Source organism: Fusarium vanettenii (genome assembly GCF_000151355.1).
Source record: "Fusarium vanettenii 77-13-4 chromosome 2 genomic scaffold NECHAsca_18_chr2_1_0, whole genome shotgun sequence".
In the NCBI taxonomy this organism is placed as follows: domain Eukaryota; kingdom Fungi; phylum Ascomycota; class Sordariomycetes; order Hypocreales; family Nectriaceae; genus Fusarium; species Fusarium vanettenii.
In genome coordinates this window covers 2,296,465-2,311,717 of record NW_003315867.1, presented here as the reverse complement: position 1 = coordinate 2,311,717, position 15,253 = coordinate 2,296,465, and the positions used below count along the sequence as shown (strand labels likewise).

Sequence of the window (15,253 nt, the reverse complement as noted above, 5' to 3'; positions counted from 1 at the left end):
GATCTGATCACTTGGTAACGCACGAGATTCAGCTCCCGAAACACTTTCCCGTTCGGACCGACAAGCCTCAAACCCCTCAGCACAGAGACAACACACGTATCCGTGCAGGATGCGGGTTCGCAGAGGCTGTTATTGCATGTCTTAATGTTTTTGTTGACTCCCCGAGAAATTATCGATGCAGTTCACGCATTGACGGGCGCAAGATGAATCCTCCCCGAAAGTCCGCTACAGCAAACGTAGACGTGGTCGCTGCAGTGCAACCTTCTCGAACAATTAGCGCTCGATGGCGAGTGAGTTGACACATCACCTCGCTTCGGGGCTGAGAATCTGCCGGGGAATTTTTGTCGATTCTCCTCAATCGGATCTGAATCGGATCTTTTTTTCCTGCTTTTTAATCGCGACTATTGGACGGGCCGTTGCAACCTTTACCGGAAAAATGGCGTGTTGGATCGCTTGCCTTACTCGCATTGGATAAGTGTGGTTGTGTTGGGCCAGGGACGCGGGCCACTAAGCGTGAGACAGCGGCTCGGCATGACATGGGGGCCTGTCAGGTTGTCAGCTTTAATTCTACGTCCAACAGACCTCCAACAAGAGTCGAATGATGAAGATGGAAGGATTAAGTCGGTTGTGAGGGTCAATTTGTTTGACCTTTTTGTTAGTAATGCTCAGGTAGTTGAGGCTGTTAGCTGAGGTTATTCAGAATATGTCAGTGTCAGTCAAGTCAGGTAGCGAAGCCAATGTCAGGAAGAAGTGGTAGCAAAGAGGTTGTATTGTCTAAGCTACAAGAATTTTCATATATGCCGGTCCAGAAGTAAAGGAAAGTTTTCCATTTTGGACACCCTGATCCACCCCGAAAGGTTTCCAATTGCCTGCCCTTCAATAGCGGTGGGCGTTGCCAGAGTGCTCACCATTCTCGTTATCATCACATGTCCCCATGCTGATTGACTTGCGACCATCCACCAGGTATGGACTCAAGCGAGCACGAGTTCGCCGTCTAGTAGAGGCCGACGACGATGTCACCCTTGACGCGGGCAGTCAGGTGGACCTCAGCCTCAAGGTCGAGCTTGATGCCGACGAGGAGGGCAGCGGACTTCTGGGCACCGGCATCGTCGGTAGCACCCTTGAGGAGCTGGCCTGCAGGAGTTCGTCAGTAAAGTGGTTCTCGAAGAAGCTCGGAAGAGCGAATCACTTACCAGCGGGCTGAGAGAGGCCGGTGGAGGTGGGCAGAGGAACAACGAACTGCTGCTTGGGGCCGCGGCGGCCGCCACGAGCCTGACCGTCGGAGTCAGAGTCGGAAGCGTAGGCGGGCTTAGCGAGACTGTTGATGTCCAGGTGTTAGCCATTGCGTTGCTCAAGTTGGTAGCCCAAGCTATCAATGATATTCTTACGTGGGCGCAGCGGGAGCAGGAGCAGGAGCAGCAGGAGCAGGAGCAGGAGAAGGAGGCTGGGCAATGGGGGAGTCAGAGGCAGGAGGGGGAGTGCTAATCAGTGTTAGACTCCATTGCTGTTGAGACTCTGGAGAGTAGAGGCTGAAGCAGCTCCAGAGCGGTGGCTAGAAGCCATTGCTTGCCAGTGCCATTGCGAGAGAAGGAAGGAGATTGTAGGAAACTCGGGGTTGCTTACGAAGTAGGGGCAGACATTGTGCTGGTTTGGGTTGTTGGACAAAGGTTGTCAAAGTGGTTGAAAGTGGTGGTGGTGTTTGGAGCTGGGGCTCAAGTAGATGATTGTTGAGAAGATGTGATGGTGAGTGGTGAGGAAAGAAATTGGAACTTGGGCGATGGAAAGGTCGTCTTATATAGACATTTTGGCCCAGCCTTCAAGGGTGACTTTTGCTTTGTCCGTGTCGTCTTCTGTGATGTCTCGTCTGTCCGTATGCCTGCCAGGCTGCGTCAAAGGGCCACACTCACAAGGCCGCACCCAGTTCCACATTGCCGCGAAACATCCCGATGGACGCCTTGGTGAACTCGACGACATGCCGAAAAAGACGCTCCGCCTGACGGGGGCACATCCATGCTGCTTCTGCTGCGGCTACCTTGACCAGCAGAACCCAGCATCACCAACCTCACGACTTTGATGAGTTGTCCATGCTGTCTCACGCTGAGGCACGCTAGGAATAGCTGCGCGGCTCTTGTCAAATTTCCTGGGGCATGCCGCGCGTGCATCGACACTCGTCAATCGATGGTCTCGGTTGCATCTTGGAACCTTGCACACCCTGGAGCCCCCCATGACCTACATACGTCCATGCCCCTGGAGAGCTCCATCTCGAAGCCGCAGCCGCACAAGAGAGGGTCCTTGCCGAAGCCTCAATTGCAACTTTGACCTCGATCCAGATCCCCTGCGAGCGCCGAGAGGCGCTCAACCGACAAGGCCTCGGCCGATAACATCTCTTTGCCGCCCTTTCCAGGCTCAAGATCCAGGGCAGCAAGGGGCGGCGGCTGTAGAGTTAAGCATGGGCAAGGGCATGGGGGCGTGGCGGCCTGAGCAGGCAGAGCAAAGCAAGCACGCAACCAGATACCACACAAAGCAAGCACAGCATCATAGAGACTCACTCTTGCGTAGACGCAGGGTCACGGTCACGACCACGGCTGGTTACAGATGGGCCTATGGGGACACTAGGGAGGGGGGGTACTCGAGTGACACGTATCCGCGATATCATCCGATGTTGGCATACGCCGTGGCGACACTGAACGACAAGGACAGCACGGGAGCTACATTGCGAGGCGGCTGAGACGCCTAGCAAGGAACGTATGTCGCGGCACTCCGAGGATAGAGCCTAAGCAGCTTGTTAGCCAGGCACTCACAGCGGTATAAGCGGCCCCTCCCGATGGTCAACTCCTCCGGACCTCCGATGAACCCGGTGGCGGCCGATTGTCTCGCTCAAGGACGGCCCGCAGTCGATAGTCGAGCGGCTTTTCCGATTGCCCGCCGTTGACTCCCGCGTCTAGCCCTCTCAAGATCTTGGTATACGCCTTGGGGGCTGAACAAATCTGCACGGCATTTCTCGAAGGGTGGGAGAGCTCTAGCTCGACGACAGGGGTTAACCTCCCTAGACCCAAGCAAGGATATCGTCGATTGAGCCAAGGTTGTCAAGAGATGGGCTTGCGGCAAGGCAGGGATCCCCGTCGTCGATGTTTCGCATCATGCGCATTGTTGGCCAGAAATCAGCGCCGCCTCCACATCCACACGCCGGCAGCGGGCAGGTTCCACTCGGGGAAGGGACATGGGAGGGACATGGGGTTGGGCGTGTCAGGCTCTCTTTTTCCACAAATTCCATCAACTTTCTTTTCTCGACGACCAAAAGCACGGTCAGTGGAACGCTTGACGCTTGTGTACATTGTATACGCTCGGTTCGGATCTAAGGATGGCATGATTCCATCGGGAAACACCGGCCGCCTCCCGGACACCATGTCCGTCTCTTGTACGCAGCCCCAGTTCTTGCCTCCCCAATGATGGACCCGATCCAGCCAGGGCAGCTCCTTCCCGTCCACGTACATGCCTCCATAGCAAAAATCTCTTGTTCCCGATGGAAGGCAGGTGTCTGGGGGTGTCTTCAGCTCCTTCATTGGCTACTTCTCCTTCCATAAATAGGGTACCACTTTTGTATAATCTCTTTCAGAGATTACCCCGGAAGAAGTCTTCCCTCCTTCTTCTCCTCCTGCATCTTGTCTTGCATACTCTCTCGAGACAACTTCCTTGTTTTGTTTTCCCGGGTTGTTTTTGCCGCCGTGAATATCGCCTCACGTACGTACGTCAAACGTGACCCCGGGCGACATCAATGTCGTCTCCATCGCCCTCGTCCTCCTCATCTTGCAACTCCACTCCCCAACCACCGAGCACGCCAGACAGCTCAAGCCAGAGTCAGAACACACCCGAGAACTCGACCCAGAGCACTCTCCAGCAACTCTTTGGCGGTCTCTGCAAGCAAAAACTCCTCGAGGAAGTCGACAAGCTCAAGGAAGCAGTCCAGAAGGACGACCCGCAAGCCGTCGTCATGTCCGTCCCCATGCTTCTCGCCCTCACCGTGTGCCCGGCCATGCTGGGCACACAAGAGGCCATCCGACAGAGCCAGGCAAAGTCCAAACGTGAAGAGCATCGTGGTCGACGATGCAACTTGGTCGTCTCTTGTGTCAAGCCTTCCATCCGAAGTCGTGACATCAACAACAAGTTGGTTGTCCTCAAGGACTCAAAGGTAGATTGACTTCAATACACTGTTGACAATGACATGACTGACATGATGTCTCGTAGCTTTACATCGCCAATGAGCACCCGCTCTATAACCACGACCCCAAGAACAACGTCAGCAAAGGCTATGCCTTCTCAGGATACTTTCTCCCCTTCCCTGATACCGAGTACGAAGGCCTTGTCACTACCATCAGCGATGACCCTCCATTCCTGAACTGGATCTACGTCGATAAGAACACTTACCAGGTCAAGTATGGCGTCCGTGCCGATACTGAGGGCCATATTACCGGCCCTTTTGACTGCACCAAGCAGGACCGTCGCATGACATGCGAAGGCTGGGAGGGCTTCTGCGCCGTTGAGGAACTCCCTGGTATCTGGGCCCTCTACTATGACCGCGACGACAATGGCCTCAAGTCCAAGGTGCCCATGGGCACTCGTGTCCTTGAAGTTGAGCTTACCCGTCGTGAGAAGAAGGAGCCTAAGCCAGTGCCCGACCCCACTGCACCCAAAACTCTCGATGAGAAGATGAAGCAACACAAGGCGGAGACTGCCCGTGAGGAGGCTGAGAAGGCCAGCTTCCTTGAGACCGGACGCCATCCCGGTGCTGAGCCACCATCACCTGTCCTCAAGCCGGAGCAGAAGACTGCATCTCCCGAGCCTGAGTCGGAGCAGGCCAAGCGCGACCGCATCAGCGAGGCCCTTCGTCGACTCAACCTCGACACTAAGCACAGCAAGACGCAGAAGACGACCGAGACCCAGGATGGCAACAGCATCGTCACAAGCATTACCCAGGACTTTTCGATCTTCTCGGCTGCCAAGAAGCTGGCGGAGCACGCCAACAGCAGCGGCTCGGTGACGGCGGCCAGCTCAGTGTGGGACAACAAGGAAAAGGGCAACCACGATTCCGGCAGCGTGTCTAATGGATCGGACGAGGGCTCATCATACAAGAGGCCTACAGTGGAGGATGCTGCATGAGGGGCTGGTCGGCCCGGCACGAATATCACAGAGGATTTGCGGCATACTAGATTGGGATTGGATATCATTGACTCCTCAGGCGTTTTTGGCGGCGGGCGGGGACGAACAAGATGAAAAAAGGAACTATCATGGCAATCGTTACTATATCCCGCGCAACAAAATTGTACTGTAATCTAGCACTAAATTGAACATTTTCTTTGTTTTTACATCTGGTAGCCTCGGACATTTCACTCCGTGTCGTGCTCATCACTGTTGATCTTAATGATGATGGCGTTGACGCCAATGCATGAGTTGTCCATGATGTGCCATGGTGCATCCGGTCGGATATCCGGTCAACAAAGAGTCCGCCACAGCCGCCTCTAAAAACCAGGAGGGCCCTACGAGTGTCTACAAGCCATCTGCAGAAAAGCCGGGGTACGTGCGGCGCGGATCGAAGTGGCATGGCATGGCATAGCATGGATGGCGTGCGGGCCGGGGGCTGTTGATGCTGTGCGAGAACATCCAGGTGTCTCAATGGGGGACGACGTCCAAGACATTTTGGTGGGATCAGGCCATGGGCTGTGAGAAGGGGGAGGACGACTTGTTCCGCTGCCAATTGCCGAGGCCGAGGAATTCGGGTAGCCTGATGAGAGAGGCTGAAGCCGGCAATCCAGTCAGTTTCTGAGACTCATCTTTCGATCTTTGATGGTGACATGTCTCAAGCCAAGACAGAGCTCACGCGACAAATGAGTAATTGTGTCTGGATCTACGCGTGTTTCAATGAGTGAAAGGGGCCATGGGAGTAAAGTGCTCGGCGGATCGGGCGAATGGGGACCGGGAAGTGGAAAGGTGCCGACTGGAGTGAAGCAGGCAAGCAAGGACTGCCTTGTCTCAGATCTGGGGGTCTAGAATGCTTGGATGGATGCCAAAGGGTGTCAAAGGTGTCAAAGGTCCTCTCCTGTCGCACAGAGATGGAGTGGGCGCTTATTCCTTCACGGCATGCCATGTCCGCCGAGCATCCCGGGCTCAGATCATGGTGGATGCAGATCGGGTTGCAGAGGGAGGAGAAAAGTGCGATGAGATGGCAGGATGGGTTAGAAACAAGGGGGTTGTGAGCGGCTACAAGGGGCAAGATCTCGTCAACGATCCCTCCCCTGGACACATCACCACACACCCACTCACCCTAGCTCGACCGGCCCTCTTCTTCTTCCCCAGACACCAGAACAACTCCCGAGGCGCCAAGTTCAACGAGGTGGGGGTAAAGCAGGGGCTAGGATCTAGGGGTTAGACGATCAGCCAATGTTAGATGATGCCCTGCAGGGTTGCATGTCGCACAAGACAGAAAGACCCTTGCCACAGTCAGGCCAACTTTTTTTTTTTTTCTCCGTTCAGCTACGTCGGATCGGGAATCTGAGGCGAGGCGAGGCGAATCGCTCATATGCGCGACATAAACGCTGATGAAGAAGAACAAGGGCCCTTGACTTGAGACATTGGACATCTTTCAGCCCGTCAAGTTCCGTCCAGCCCCCCCCCGCAAAAAGCAAACGGTCGGCCGCCTGGAATCTGAGTTCTTCTAAGAAGCCAATTCACACACAACAAGACGTCATGCCCGTTGTAAATTGCCGCATGCATCGGGCGTTGAAGCTGGATCCCTGACATATGTCTAGGTATTCTGTTCAGCCTCTCCGGTCCCACACGACAAGGTGATCTATCTGACGAATTGACAAGTCAGGAAGCGCATGCTGGCGTCTCCCGTGACCAAAGAAGTCTACTAAATGGTAGTAGATGGGGTTTCTCAGGCAAAGCAATCCTTTGCGCCCGCAGCCACAGCCGCACCTCGCAGCTCGAGCCGCCATGAAATCAGGCCAGCCTTGCAGTCTTTTTGACTCTTTGTCTCGCCCGCTTCGGAGCCGGAGAAGAAAGACGACGTGTCTGAAAGTTCAAGGCTCGGACGGAGATGAACGGGAATTGATGAATCGCTTCCCGCCGGGTTCCTACATTAGCCACACTCCACGTGGAGCCCGGTAGATATATACACCTTACGGAAATGACCGGTTCTGCAAATATCGTCCGAATCAGAGACAGACAGGTATTAGTTTAATCTATTTTTCCGGCATGCGGCTGAACATTGTCATGAGTCGTACACCGAGATTTGGGCGTGTTTTTGAGATGGATCTTGATCGGTGCCTTGCTTGTTTCTTTTCGTATATGCTTGCGCGGCCCACAATTCGTTGGCATTGTGTTTGTTTTTTGAACTTGACCCCTGTCTTGTTTTATGGGGCAATACCACACCTTGAGTGTCATTGTGGCCGTTGGTAGATTTGAGTGTGAATAGCTGCCAAAGGGATTGAGTGGACATGAAGGTGTTGTCTGTAACTGAGGAAAAGAACATTCTTCAGAGTTGGAAGAAAGACATCAGCTCCATTGGTACTTCAATTAAGAGTCTGTGATTCTACGTACAACACCTAATTAGATACCAATGGTCTATACGTCCTACCGTACGATCCAAGATGAGGTGGCAGAGAGAGGCCCTACCCTATGTACACTGATGTCAAGGTTTGGAAGATAAAAAACTCTCACTCATGTTCTGTCAAGCAGATTTCTTATTCATGGTTTACTTTGGTGTTTTACCGCCTAATACTCTCCATAACGTATAATGAGTGTTCATGTTCTATCAAGCAAACACATGTTGTTACTGTTTGTGACACCAGTTTATGTCTTACCTATTTGTTTCAACAAAGTGCCTTGACTGAACTGATTATACCTGAGGGATAGCCCGAACAAAGAAAACATGCGCTATGACCTAAGTCTCAAGTAAGATTCAAACATCTTTAAATCCTGTCATCGTACGCCATGTCACCCTCAACTCATGAACCATTGACACAACCTGCTCGGTTGATAACTGGCTGCAGACAGCCTCGAAACGCCAACAGGCTAATCAGCATATATGAAGCGAAAATACATCTATCTGAGACTGCCTCTAGACGAATCGGAGCACAGATCCAACGATCCAATGTGTTCCTCCCGAGCACAACCAGGGCTCAAACCCCACACCACCAAGATTGTCTGCAAGAAATGCCGACGATGAACCAACAGATGGACTGGAATCCTTCAGCTGTGTGATTGGTCAAGTGTTCAAGGAGTGTTTGCTTCTGCCTGCTGCGGGTAATGCGTTGTGTTCAGGTCTCCTGGTTGGGTCAACTAGATGATACCGTGAGAACTATCCAGCCTGTGAATTGTCTCGATTGAACTTGATGAATATAGGCTCAACTTTTGTTCTTTGAGTCAGCCTAAATGTGGATTTTGTGCTTATTTCTGACGCGAGACTCTGGAAAATCTGCCATCACCCCTGAGCTCCCACTGCTTCGCGCGGTTTAGCAACTTGACAAGCCGTAGAATTGCTAAACGCCAACGCACTTCTCAGTAAAATCTCCCTCAGAGAAATTGCAGTTAATCTAAGGAACACTCTCAAGCAGTCTCTCCTTCGATAGTCCCTCGACGACTTCAAAGTTGCCTTACTTGGTAGACCTAGGGGCTTCAGTTCTGCAACTCTAAACTGAGAGCGGTGGGTCTCGAGGCTCATGTCTGACCATTCAAGGAGGAGGCTTCTTGAAGGAGTATGATACAATTGACTATCGAAGAGTTGATTGTAAAAAGAAAAACATGTTGGTAGCCGGAACTACGGTGATGGTCAAGTACGGATGACATCGGACAAGCTTCATGTGTCTCTACTCTTTTCCGAGGAGATTTTGCCATGAACAAGCAACTCTGTGATTGAATGAACTTGAAATCAACATTTGGCCCAGTCTGCCTATCCGAAACCATAATTCAAACATGAGCCCAACCGTTATGAACAAGCACCTGCATCTCGTTGATGACGCACATCATCCCGTTCTCACTACGGCCAGGATTCTGCCTCTGCCACTCGCGCTCCAAACTCCAAACCCACCATTCTTTGAACCGCGGTGTCGTGAACCACCTCGTTAGCCTATTCTTCCACAGGCCGTACAAGATCTGAGTGTAAGTGAGCCAGGATCCGCTAGAGTGAACCAGCTCATAAGCACGGCGATCATATCCGACACGGACATTGGGATTAAGGTAAACACCTCTTGTCTCTGACTCTGGGTTATCAGCATGGACGAGGCAACACTCGGAGCCCTCGAGATGTTTTGCTGCGAGAGAGTCATCGATGGCTCTGAAGGTAAGCCCGTGATCACCAACAAATGAAGCCGCAGGCATAAAGACTGAAGAGAGCGCCAGTTAGCTTCTTACTGAAGGGTCCAGTCCAGGGACATGAGGGTTGTCTTACCCATACCGTTCCAGCAGCTGCTGACAGGAACAGGTTCGCTTCGTTTCATGGCAGCTCTCGACTTGGATGACCGAAAGTATGGCCACGTCTGTGTCGCATGCTCATGACCGTCGACATCCCTCAGTGCAAATGTGTCGTAAAACTGAGGGGGTTTGCTGAAATCTAGTGAACATGCTGCTGCGTAATCGCGATTGTTTGTGTTAAGTAGTGCAAGCACGTCGGGGACCTGCATCTGTTAGTTCTCCCCGTAGTGGATGATTAGGACAGCAGATACAGTAAACACGACGTCGCCGAGAAACAGAACATAGTCAAACTCGATCCCATTCCGAGCCATTTCTTTCAAGGGCTGGAGAGACATGTTCCGTAGTCGGGCAAGGTATGAGATCCTGCGAAGCTCTATTCTTCCACGCGGCGTCTCAACCCAGCCATTTCCAGGCTCAAGAGGTGGTGAAGTCATGGCATCGGCGTGCGTAGTCTTGTCTAATGTGATATTCCGTGAGACTCCCATTACCCCCAGCGCCTTGTCGAGTTCGCCAATAGCATCTTTGGAGCCGTCCCGACTGCCGCTCTCGTATATGCTCACAAAGATATTGCTGGGACCGAGAACTGATACAAGATCGAGAAGACCCTGATTCCAGGAGTCGCGAAGGATGCGCTCGTTATTCCAGTGCAGACTCGCAATGTACACCCGGACAGGGCTCTGTGGCTTTGAGTAAGTTTGTGCAGCCGCATCAAGTCGGCGATGGATGAGTAGAGTATCAAAGAGAGTCCAAGTGACAAAGGCAAAGAGGAGAAGTCGCCACACAGAGAGAATTCGCAGGCTAGCGGCACGTAAGTAGGGAATTAGACGACGTGAAAATCGACGCAACATGTTGAGAATCAAGTTGAGAGAGAGAGAGACGGGGAAATTATTGACGAAGCTGGAGTTGGTTCATCTGTGAGGGGTTGGGAAGATTGTTGTTTGTTGGTGGCAGATGCGCCACTCTACCATCTCTGACGCCAAGACAGTTTGCCCGTTGACCAGCATTGTTATTGGTACCATCTCTTTGATGTTTCTAACAATTGGTTACCCCGTCAATGAGATCAACACCCTTGTCTCAGACTCAAAACGCAAAGCCAGTAACACCCTGAACACCCCCGACGAGCGCGTTAATAGGTGGCGCTGAGAAGGTCTCCCACTGACCCTTGGCAATCTTGTCCACCAGTTTATTTGCCTCCAGGAACTCTTCATGACCGGCCACGTCAACGCACTCATCCCCTTCGCGATGCACCACCTTCTCTGGAAGTTGGACACCCTGAGACCAGCCAAAGAAGTTGTCCTTGTCCCAAAAGGCCTTGATCTTGCGCAGTCTGTCCTTGTTGAGTCCATAGTATGCCTCCTCGTGGGCGTCCTTCTTGAGAGCTGGATCAGGAAAGTTGATAAAGGCGGCTCGTTTCGAGTAAGAGAAGGGCCTCAGCTTCTCATTCATCTTTTCCAAGAAACCCCTCATGTCCAGCTCGAGGAACTTTTCCTGCCAGTCAATCATGATGTATGCGTGGTAGACGCCTCCACGCCAGGGATAAGCTGATGCGTGGGGCAGCTTCTCGCTCGCCTTGCCTCCGCAATGGATCCATGTGACTTGCAAAAGACCCTGCTCGCCCTTGAATTCCTTTCTGAATGCCTCCATCTCTGTCTTGATGATTTCGGTAATCTTTTGGATCTCGTCTTTCTTGTTACCAAAGACAAACGATGTGTAGATCTTGTAGCTTGGGTTCGAGGGGAACGCCCTGATGGTCTCCTCTGACCACTGAGAGACAAGCGTCTCATGAAGGAACCTCGTCGACTTTTCTTGCAGTGTACGTCTCTTCAGCTGCTTTGGCAATTTCTTCTCTTCCCCGTTCTCCTTGACACCTCCGAGATGCTCATCAATCAGCTTATCAAACTCCTCTTCGGTGCCGTTGTAGTAAACCAGGAACCGAACTGCAGGGTCTTCTCTCCCATCCTTGAGATCGCATAGCCATGAACTGTCGATGGTCATCTCGTTGGGCCAGTTGGTGGTGTAGAACTTGACCATTGTGTCCATAAAGTCAGTTTGGGCTTTTTCGCAGTGTTTAGGTGACCACGTAAACCTCCCGGCTACAACATCCTTCCCGTGCAGCTCTTGAAGCTTCATCTTGAGTTCGACGACAACACCAAAGTTGCCACCACCAGCACCGCAGAGTGCCCAGAAGAGATCTTGCTCCTCCTTCTTTGTGTTGCCAGTATTCTTGACAGTGACAGTCTCCCCAGCAGCTGTGATTATGGTGGCCTCGAGCAAGGTGTCGCTACCCATTCCGAAGCTTCGAGTAAAAGGGCCAAGGCCGCCGCCGAGGGTGAAGCCGCTCACTCCGACAGTAGGACATCGCCCGCCATTGATGACCCACCCATCGTGATGATCGTTGATGAGCTCCTTGTATGCATGACCCCATTGAGCACCGGCTTGCATCGTGACGGTCTTTTTCTCCATATCAAGGTCAACTCTCTTCATGTTGACCAGATCAATTAAGAGACCGTCATTGATGGTGGAAAAGCCCGCATAAGAGTGGCCGCCGTTCTTGATGCAAACAGGCAGCTTCTTCTCCTTGGCACGGGCGATGATGATACGGATGTGAGAGTTGTGTTCGGGTTGGAGAACGCAGGCCGGTCTCGCGAAGCGGTACAAGAGGTTGCTGTTTGCGACGGCTCTCTCATACTCGACTTCTCCGGGAGTGTGCACAGGGATCTTCTTGGACTTGAACCAGCCAACTTGTTCCATGCCAAGGTGAAGCAAGCTCTGTTGGTCCTGTGCTTGTGTCATGGCTGGGAACAATATGAGAGGGAAAATGTGTGTGGTCAGAGTAGAAACGGTTGAGATTGTAGGTGCTTACCTTGGAGTGGAAGAGGCCTGGGAAAACAACACTTATTTATAGTCATAAGTGATACTAGTCTGATAAAGGGCCATGTCTCAACTGTCACATTCTCAATACTGTGTTTGTTCGTATCCAGGGTCTATGAAAATCTCGGCGCGGAGGCCATGGTGAGAATGCATAGCCAAGTGACCAGGGTTTACTCAATAGTTCGATCTAGACCGAGGCGAAGAACAACTTCTGGCCACGCCACAAAACGCTGTGCCCAATCGGTGATCTACACGCGAGTTGAACCCCTCAGTTGCACTGAAACATTGAGGTGACGGTTACGAATTTCAGCCAGCCCCAGGCTCACCATGTTGTGATTATTGGTTTTGACAAGGTTAAATGGAGGTAGACTCACAGTCACATACCACTGCCTGAGACGAGCTGAGTTTAGCTTCCATGAACTAGACTACGTATGAGCTACCTACCCGAAGCTAAACTACGGGCCGCTCCGTGCGAGAAATAAGGAAAAGGCTACGAATGCTGTGGCGGGCTGATGGCGACTTGTCCAGACTCAGAGTTTTTCAGCTGAGATACATTGATAAGACCACAAGATGACTACTTGGTAACTTATCCTCAGTCGAAATTAACAAAACCTTGGCCGCATTGCTATTCGTGCACGTTTCAACCATTGGCTGAACTTGGCCTGAGGTTAATGACCCCTCACGACCATGAATTCACTCAACAAGGCAGCATAGTCAAGTTCAACAGAAGAAGAAGCAAAGGCCTTGGCGACAATGGATCCTCAAAGACTTCAAGATGTTCTTGAGTCACCAGCAGAGTGGCCTTGCAAAGCATGCAAATCACTGGTGCCCGACCGACCTACCTAGCAACTTTGCTGATGTGGCACGGGTATGCATCCGACTCGGGATCCCATATCTTTGGATCGACTCACTTTGCATCATCCAAGACTCGGCCGATGATTGGAAGCGGGAGGCTATCAAGATGCACCTCGTGTATCGCCACGCCGTGGTAACAATCGTCGCAACTTCAGCCACGTCAACGCATGATGGATTCCTTGAACGCGACTTCAAAAAGACTCTGGCAGCAAAAGTTCACTACTCTCTTGAGCATGACCAAGAAAGTCTACCATCTGGGTATGGCCGAGACAAGTACATGGTCATCTCCTGTCGCGAAAACTATCAAGATTCGTACCCGACATACGCAATCAACGAATCCAAGTGGAACACCAGGGCCTGGACAATGCAGGAGAGAAGCCTCTCAACGAGGCTGATACACTTTTGCCGCAACAAGATCTTCTTTGAATGCCGCTCCTGCATCAAGTCGGAAGAGAACGAACCAGTTGCCCACTACGCCCTGATGACCAGAATACTCTGGCCCCGAGATCCCTCGACATCTTTGGATACACTTTATGGGTTTTGGCAGTGGTGTCTAACGCAGTATTGTCCACGAAACCTAACCAAAGGCAAGGACAAGCTCATCGCGATCCAGAGCGTGGCAGAGGAGATGATGAGTACCACTAAGTGGGAATACATCGGATTCGCAGGAATGTGGAGGAACAAGATGAAAGGAACTCTTCTTTCCTTTCGGAGAAGCCAAGAGGCACGATGCCTCTCGTGCACCGAGCTGGTCATGGAGTGCGCTGGACGGACACGTCTCGTTCAATCCTCGAATCCTGCCAAAGGGGAAGCGAAGCGTACCAGAGCCTCGAGGTCACGGCCTGGGTGCGGCCTATCTCAACAGTTGCCAAAGCCAAGACTGTTAATGATGTCGAAAAGTTTTTCCCGTTTAAACTTGTAGCTGGAGCTAGTTATGGAAGAGGAGAAGACGAGCATGTTTTTGCCCACGGGAGGTTGGATATAGATGAACCCGGAGAGAACGTCAGGCTGCTCTATCTGCAAATGGGCATTGGTAAGCGCCCAACAGGCCTCATCCTTGAGCTTGTGCCAGAAGACATGACAGGAACAGGGATATCACTGGAATTCTGGAGAACAGTGGGAGTTGCCATTGTCGTTGATGATGAACAGGGGTTTATTCGCTCAGAGGGTCTGTTTGGGAACGGGGCAGTGCGATCCAAGATCATCATGGTGTGATTTCGATTGTTTCTTATGGGCGTACTTGCTTATCTGGACATGATCTCTGAGGTACAAGCCTTAGGCTCAAGTAATAAGGCCGCAATTCCAATGAAAAATGGCTTGCTCACATGCGGCGAGACGGTTGATGAGGTGGGTTTCATGTTTGAACTGCTAGAGCGGTCATGCGAGATTCAACTCTATGTCGAGGCCGTGGAGGCCAACGGCATCCCCTAGAAGATCATTACGGACGAAGAGGCGGCCTACAACTTTAAGATGGCGTTTGGGAAGAATGTACTGTATAGGGAGGCCCAGCCTGATATTCAGTTTGAAATTTCCTGGCTGGCGGAAAAGAGGTTCTCGTAAGGGGGTTCGACAAGTTGACGCTATCGAACGGTGTAAATTCTACGTCTTAATAAGCGTGGAGGGGTGAATAAACAAGTTCCAGTGAGATAAATCAGTGGGGAGGTGTCTAAGCCCAGGCTTTATCATGTGATACGGCTCCGTGAAGTCAGTGATTCAAGTACTGTGAGCTATGCCTTCAGAGTGGTAAACGACCTGACCTGTCTGCATCTCTTTCCGAGCCGACTACAAAGCTGGTTTCGAATGATCTTAACTCATAATTGGAAAGGCGGTGAAGTGAGCCAAGAATTAAAAAAAAAAAGACATCACAGTTGAGACGATTGAACATGGTTCCCCTCTTGATCAAGCGAGTGGCCGAAGAGGATTATGCAGTAGATCTATCTTGCAAGGAAAGCATAAATCCATTACCATTTTAGGAAACTTTTCGAGAATCTAGATCAGCAGAGGCAAGTCACTTGACTCATCGATACTCCTGAGTCATATTTGTGATATGATGCCATTG

General features: G+C 51.7%; 6 protein-coding genes across 6 annotated transcripts; 3 read left to right on the top strand and 3 right to left on the bottom strand.

The window, feature by feature from the left end:
* Positions 1-994: 994 nt before the first annotated feature.
* NECHADRAFT_76528 (uncharacterized protein) lies at positions 995-1,640 on the bottom strand (the record flags this gene model as incomplete). The annotated part of the gene is made up of 4 exons (XM_003046017.1): positions 995-1,134; positions 1,194-1,318; positions 1,389-1,481; positions 1,624-1,640. 4 exons carry the CDS (start codon positions 1,638-1,640, stop codon positions 995-997), a joined length of 375 nt encoding a protein of 124 aa, XP_003046063.1.
* A 2,135-nt stretch (positions 1,641-3,775) lies between these two features.
* NECHADRAFT_34160 (uncharacterized protein) lies at positions 3,776-5,157 on the top strand (the record flags this gene model as incomplete). Its single annotated transcript, XM_003046594.1, has 2 exons — positions 3,776-4,189; positions 4,246-5,157. The coding sequence occupies 2 exons, from the start codon at positions 3,776-3,778 to the stop codon at positions 5,155-5,157; spliced, it is 1,326 nt and encodes a 441-aa protein (XP_003046640.1).
* An 889-nt stretch (positions 5,158-6,046) lies between these two features.
* Positions 6,047-6,994, top strand: NECHADRAFT_76526 (uncharacterized protein; the record flags this gene model as incomplete). Its single annotated transcript, XM_003046593.1, has 2 exons — positions 6,047-6,419; positions 6,804-6,994. 2 exons carry the CDS (start codon positions 6,047-6,049, stop codon positions 6,992-6,994), a joined length of 564 nt encoding a protein of 187 aa, XP_003046639.1.
* Positions 6,995-8,964: 1,970 nt separating this feature from the next.
* Positions 8,965-10,316, bottom strand: NECHADRAFT_76525 (uncharacterized protein; the record flags this gene model as incomplete). The annotated part of the gene is made up of 3 exons (XM_003046016.1): positions 8,965-9,380; positions 9,446-9,677; positions 9,720-10,316. 3 exons carry the CDS (start codon positions 10,314-10,316, stop codon positions 8,965-8,967), a joined length of 1,245 nt encoding a protein of 414 aa, XP_003046062.1.
* A 406-nt stretch (positions 10,317-10,722) lies between these two features.
* On the bottom strand, positions 10,723-12,198 carry NECHADRAFT_12886 (uncharacterized protein; the record flags this gene model as incomplete). The annotated part of the gene is made up of 1 exon (XM_003046015.1): positions 10,723-12,198. A coding segment is annotated over one exon (1,476 nt), but the record flags the coding sequence as incomplete, so codon positions are not given.
* A 916-nt stretch (positions 12,199-13,114) lies between these two features.
* On the top strand, positions 13,115-14,625 carry NECHADRAFT_76523 (uncharacterized protein; the record flags this gene model as incomplete). The annotated part of the gene is made up of 4 exons (XM_003046592.1): positions 13,115-13,839; positions 13,887-14,227; positions 14,312-14,403; positions 14,461-14,625. 4 exons carry the CDS (start codon positions 13,115-13,117, stop codon positions 14,623-14,625), a joined length of 1,323 nt encoding a protein of 440 aa, XP_003046638.1.
* Between the last annotated feature and the right edge of the window lie 628 nt (positions 14,626-15,253).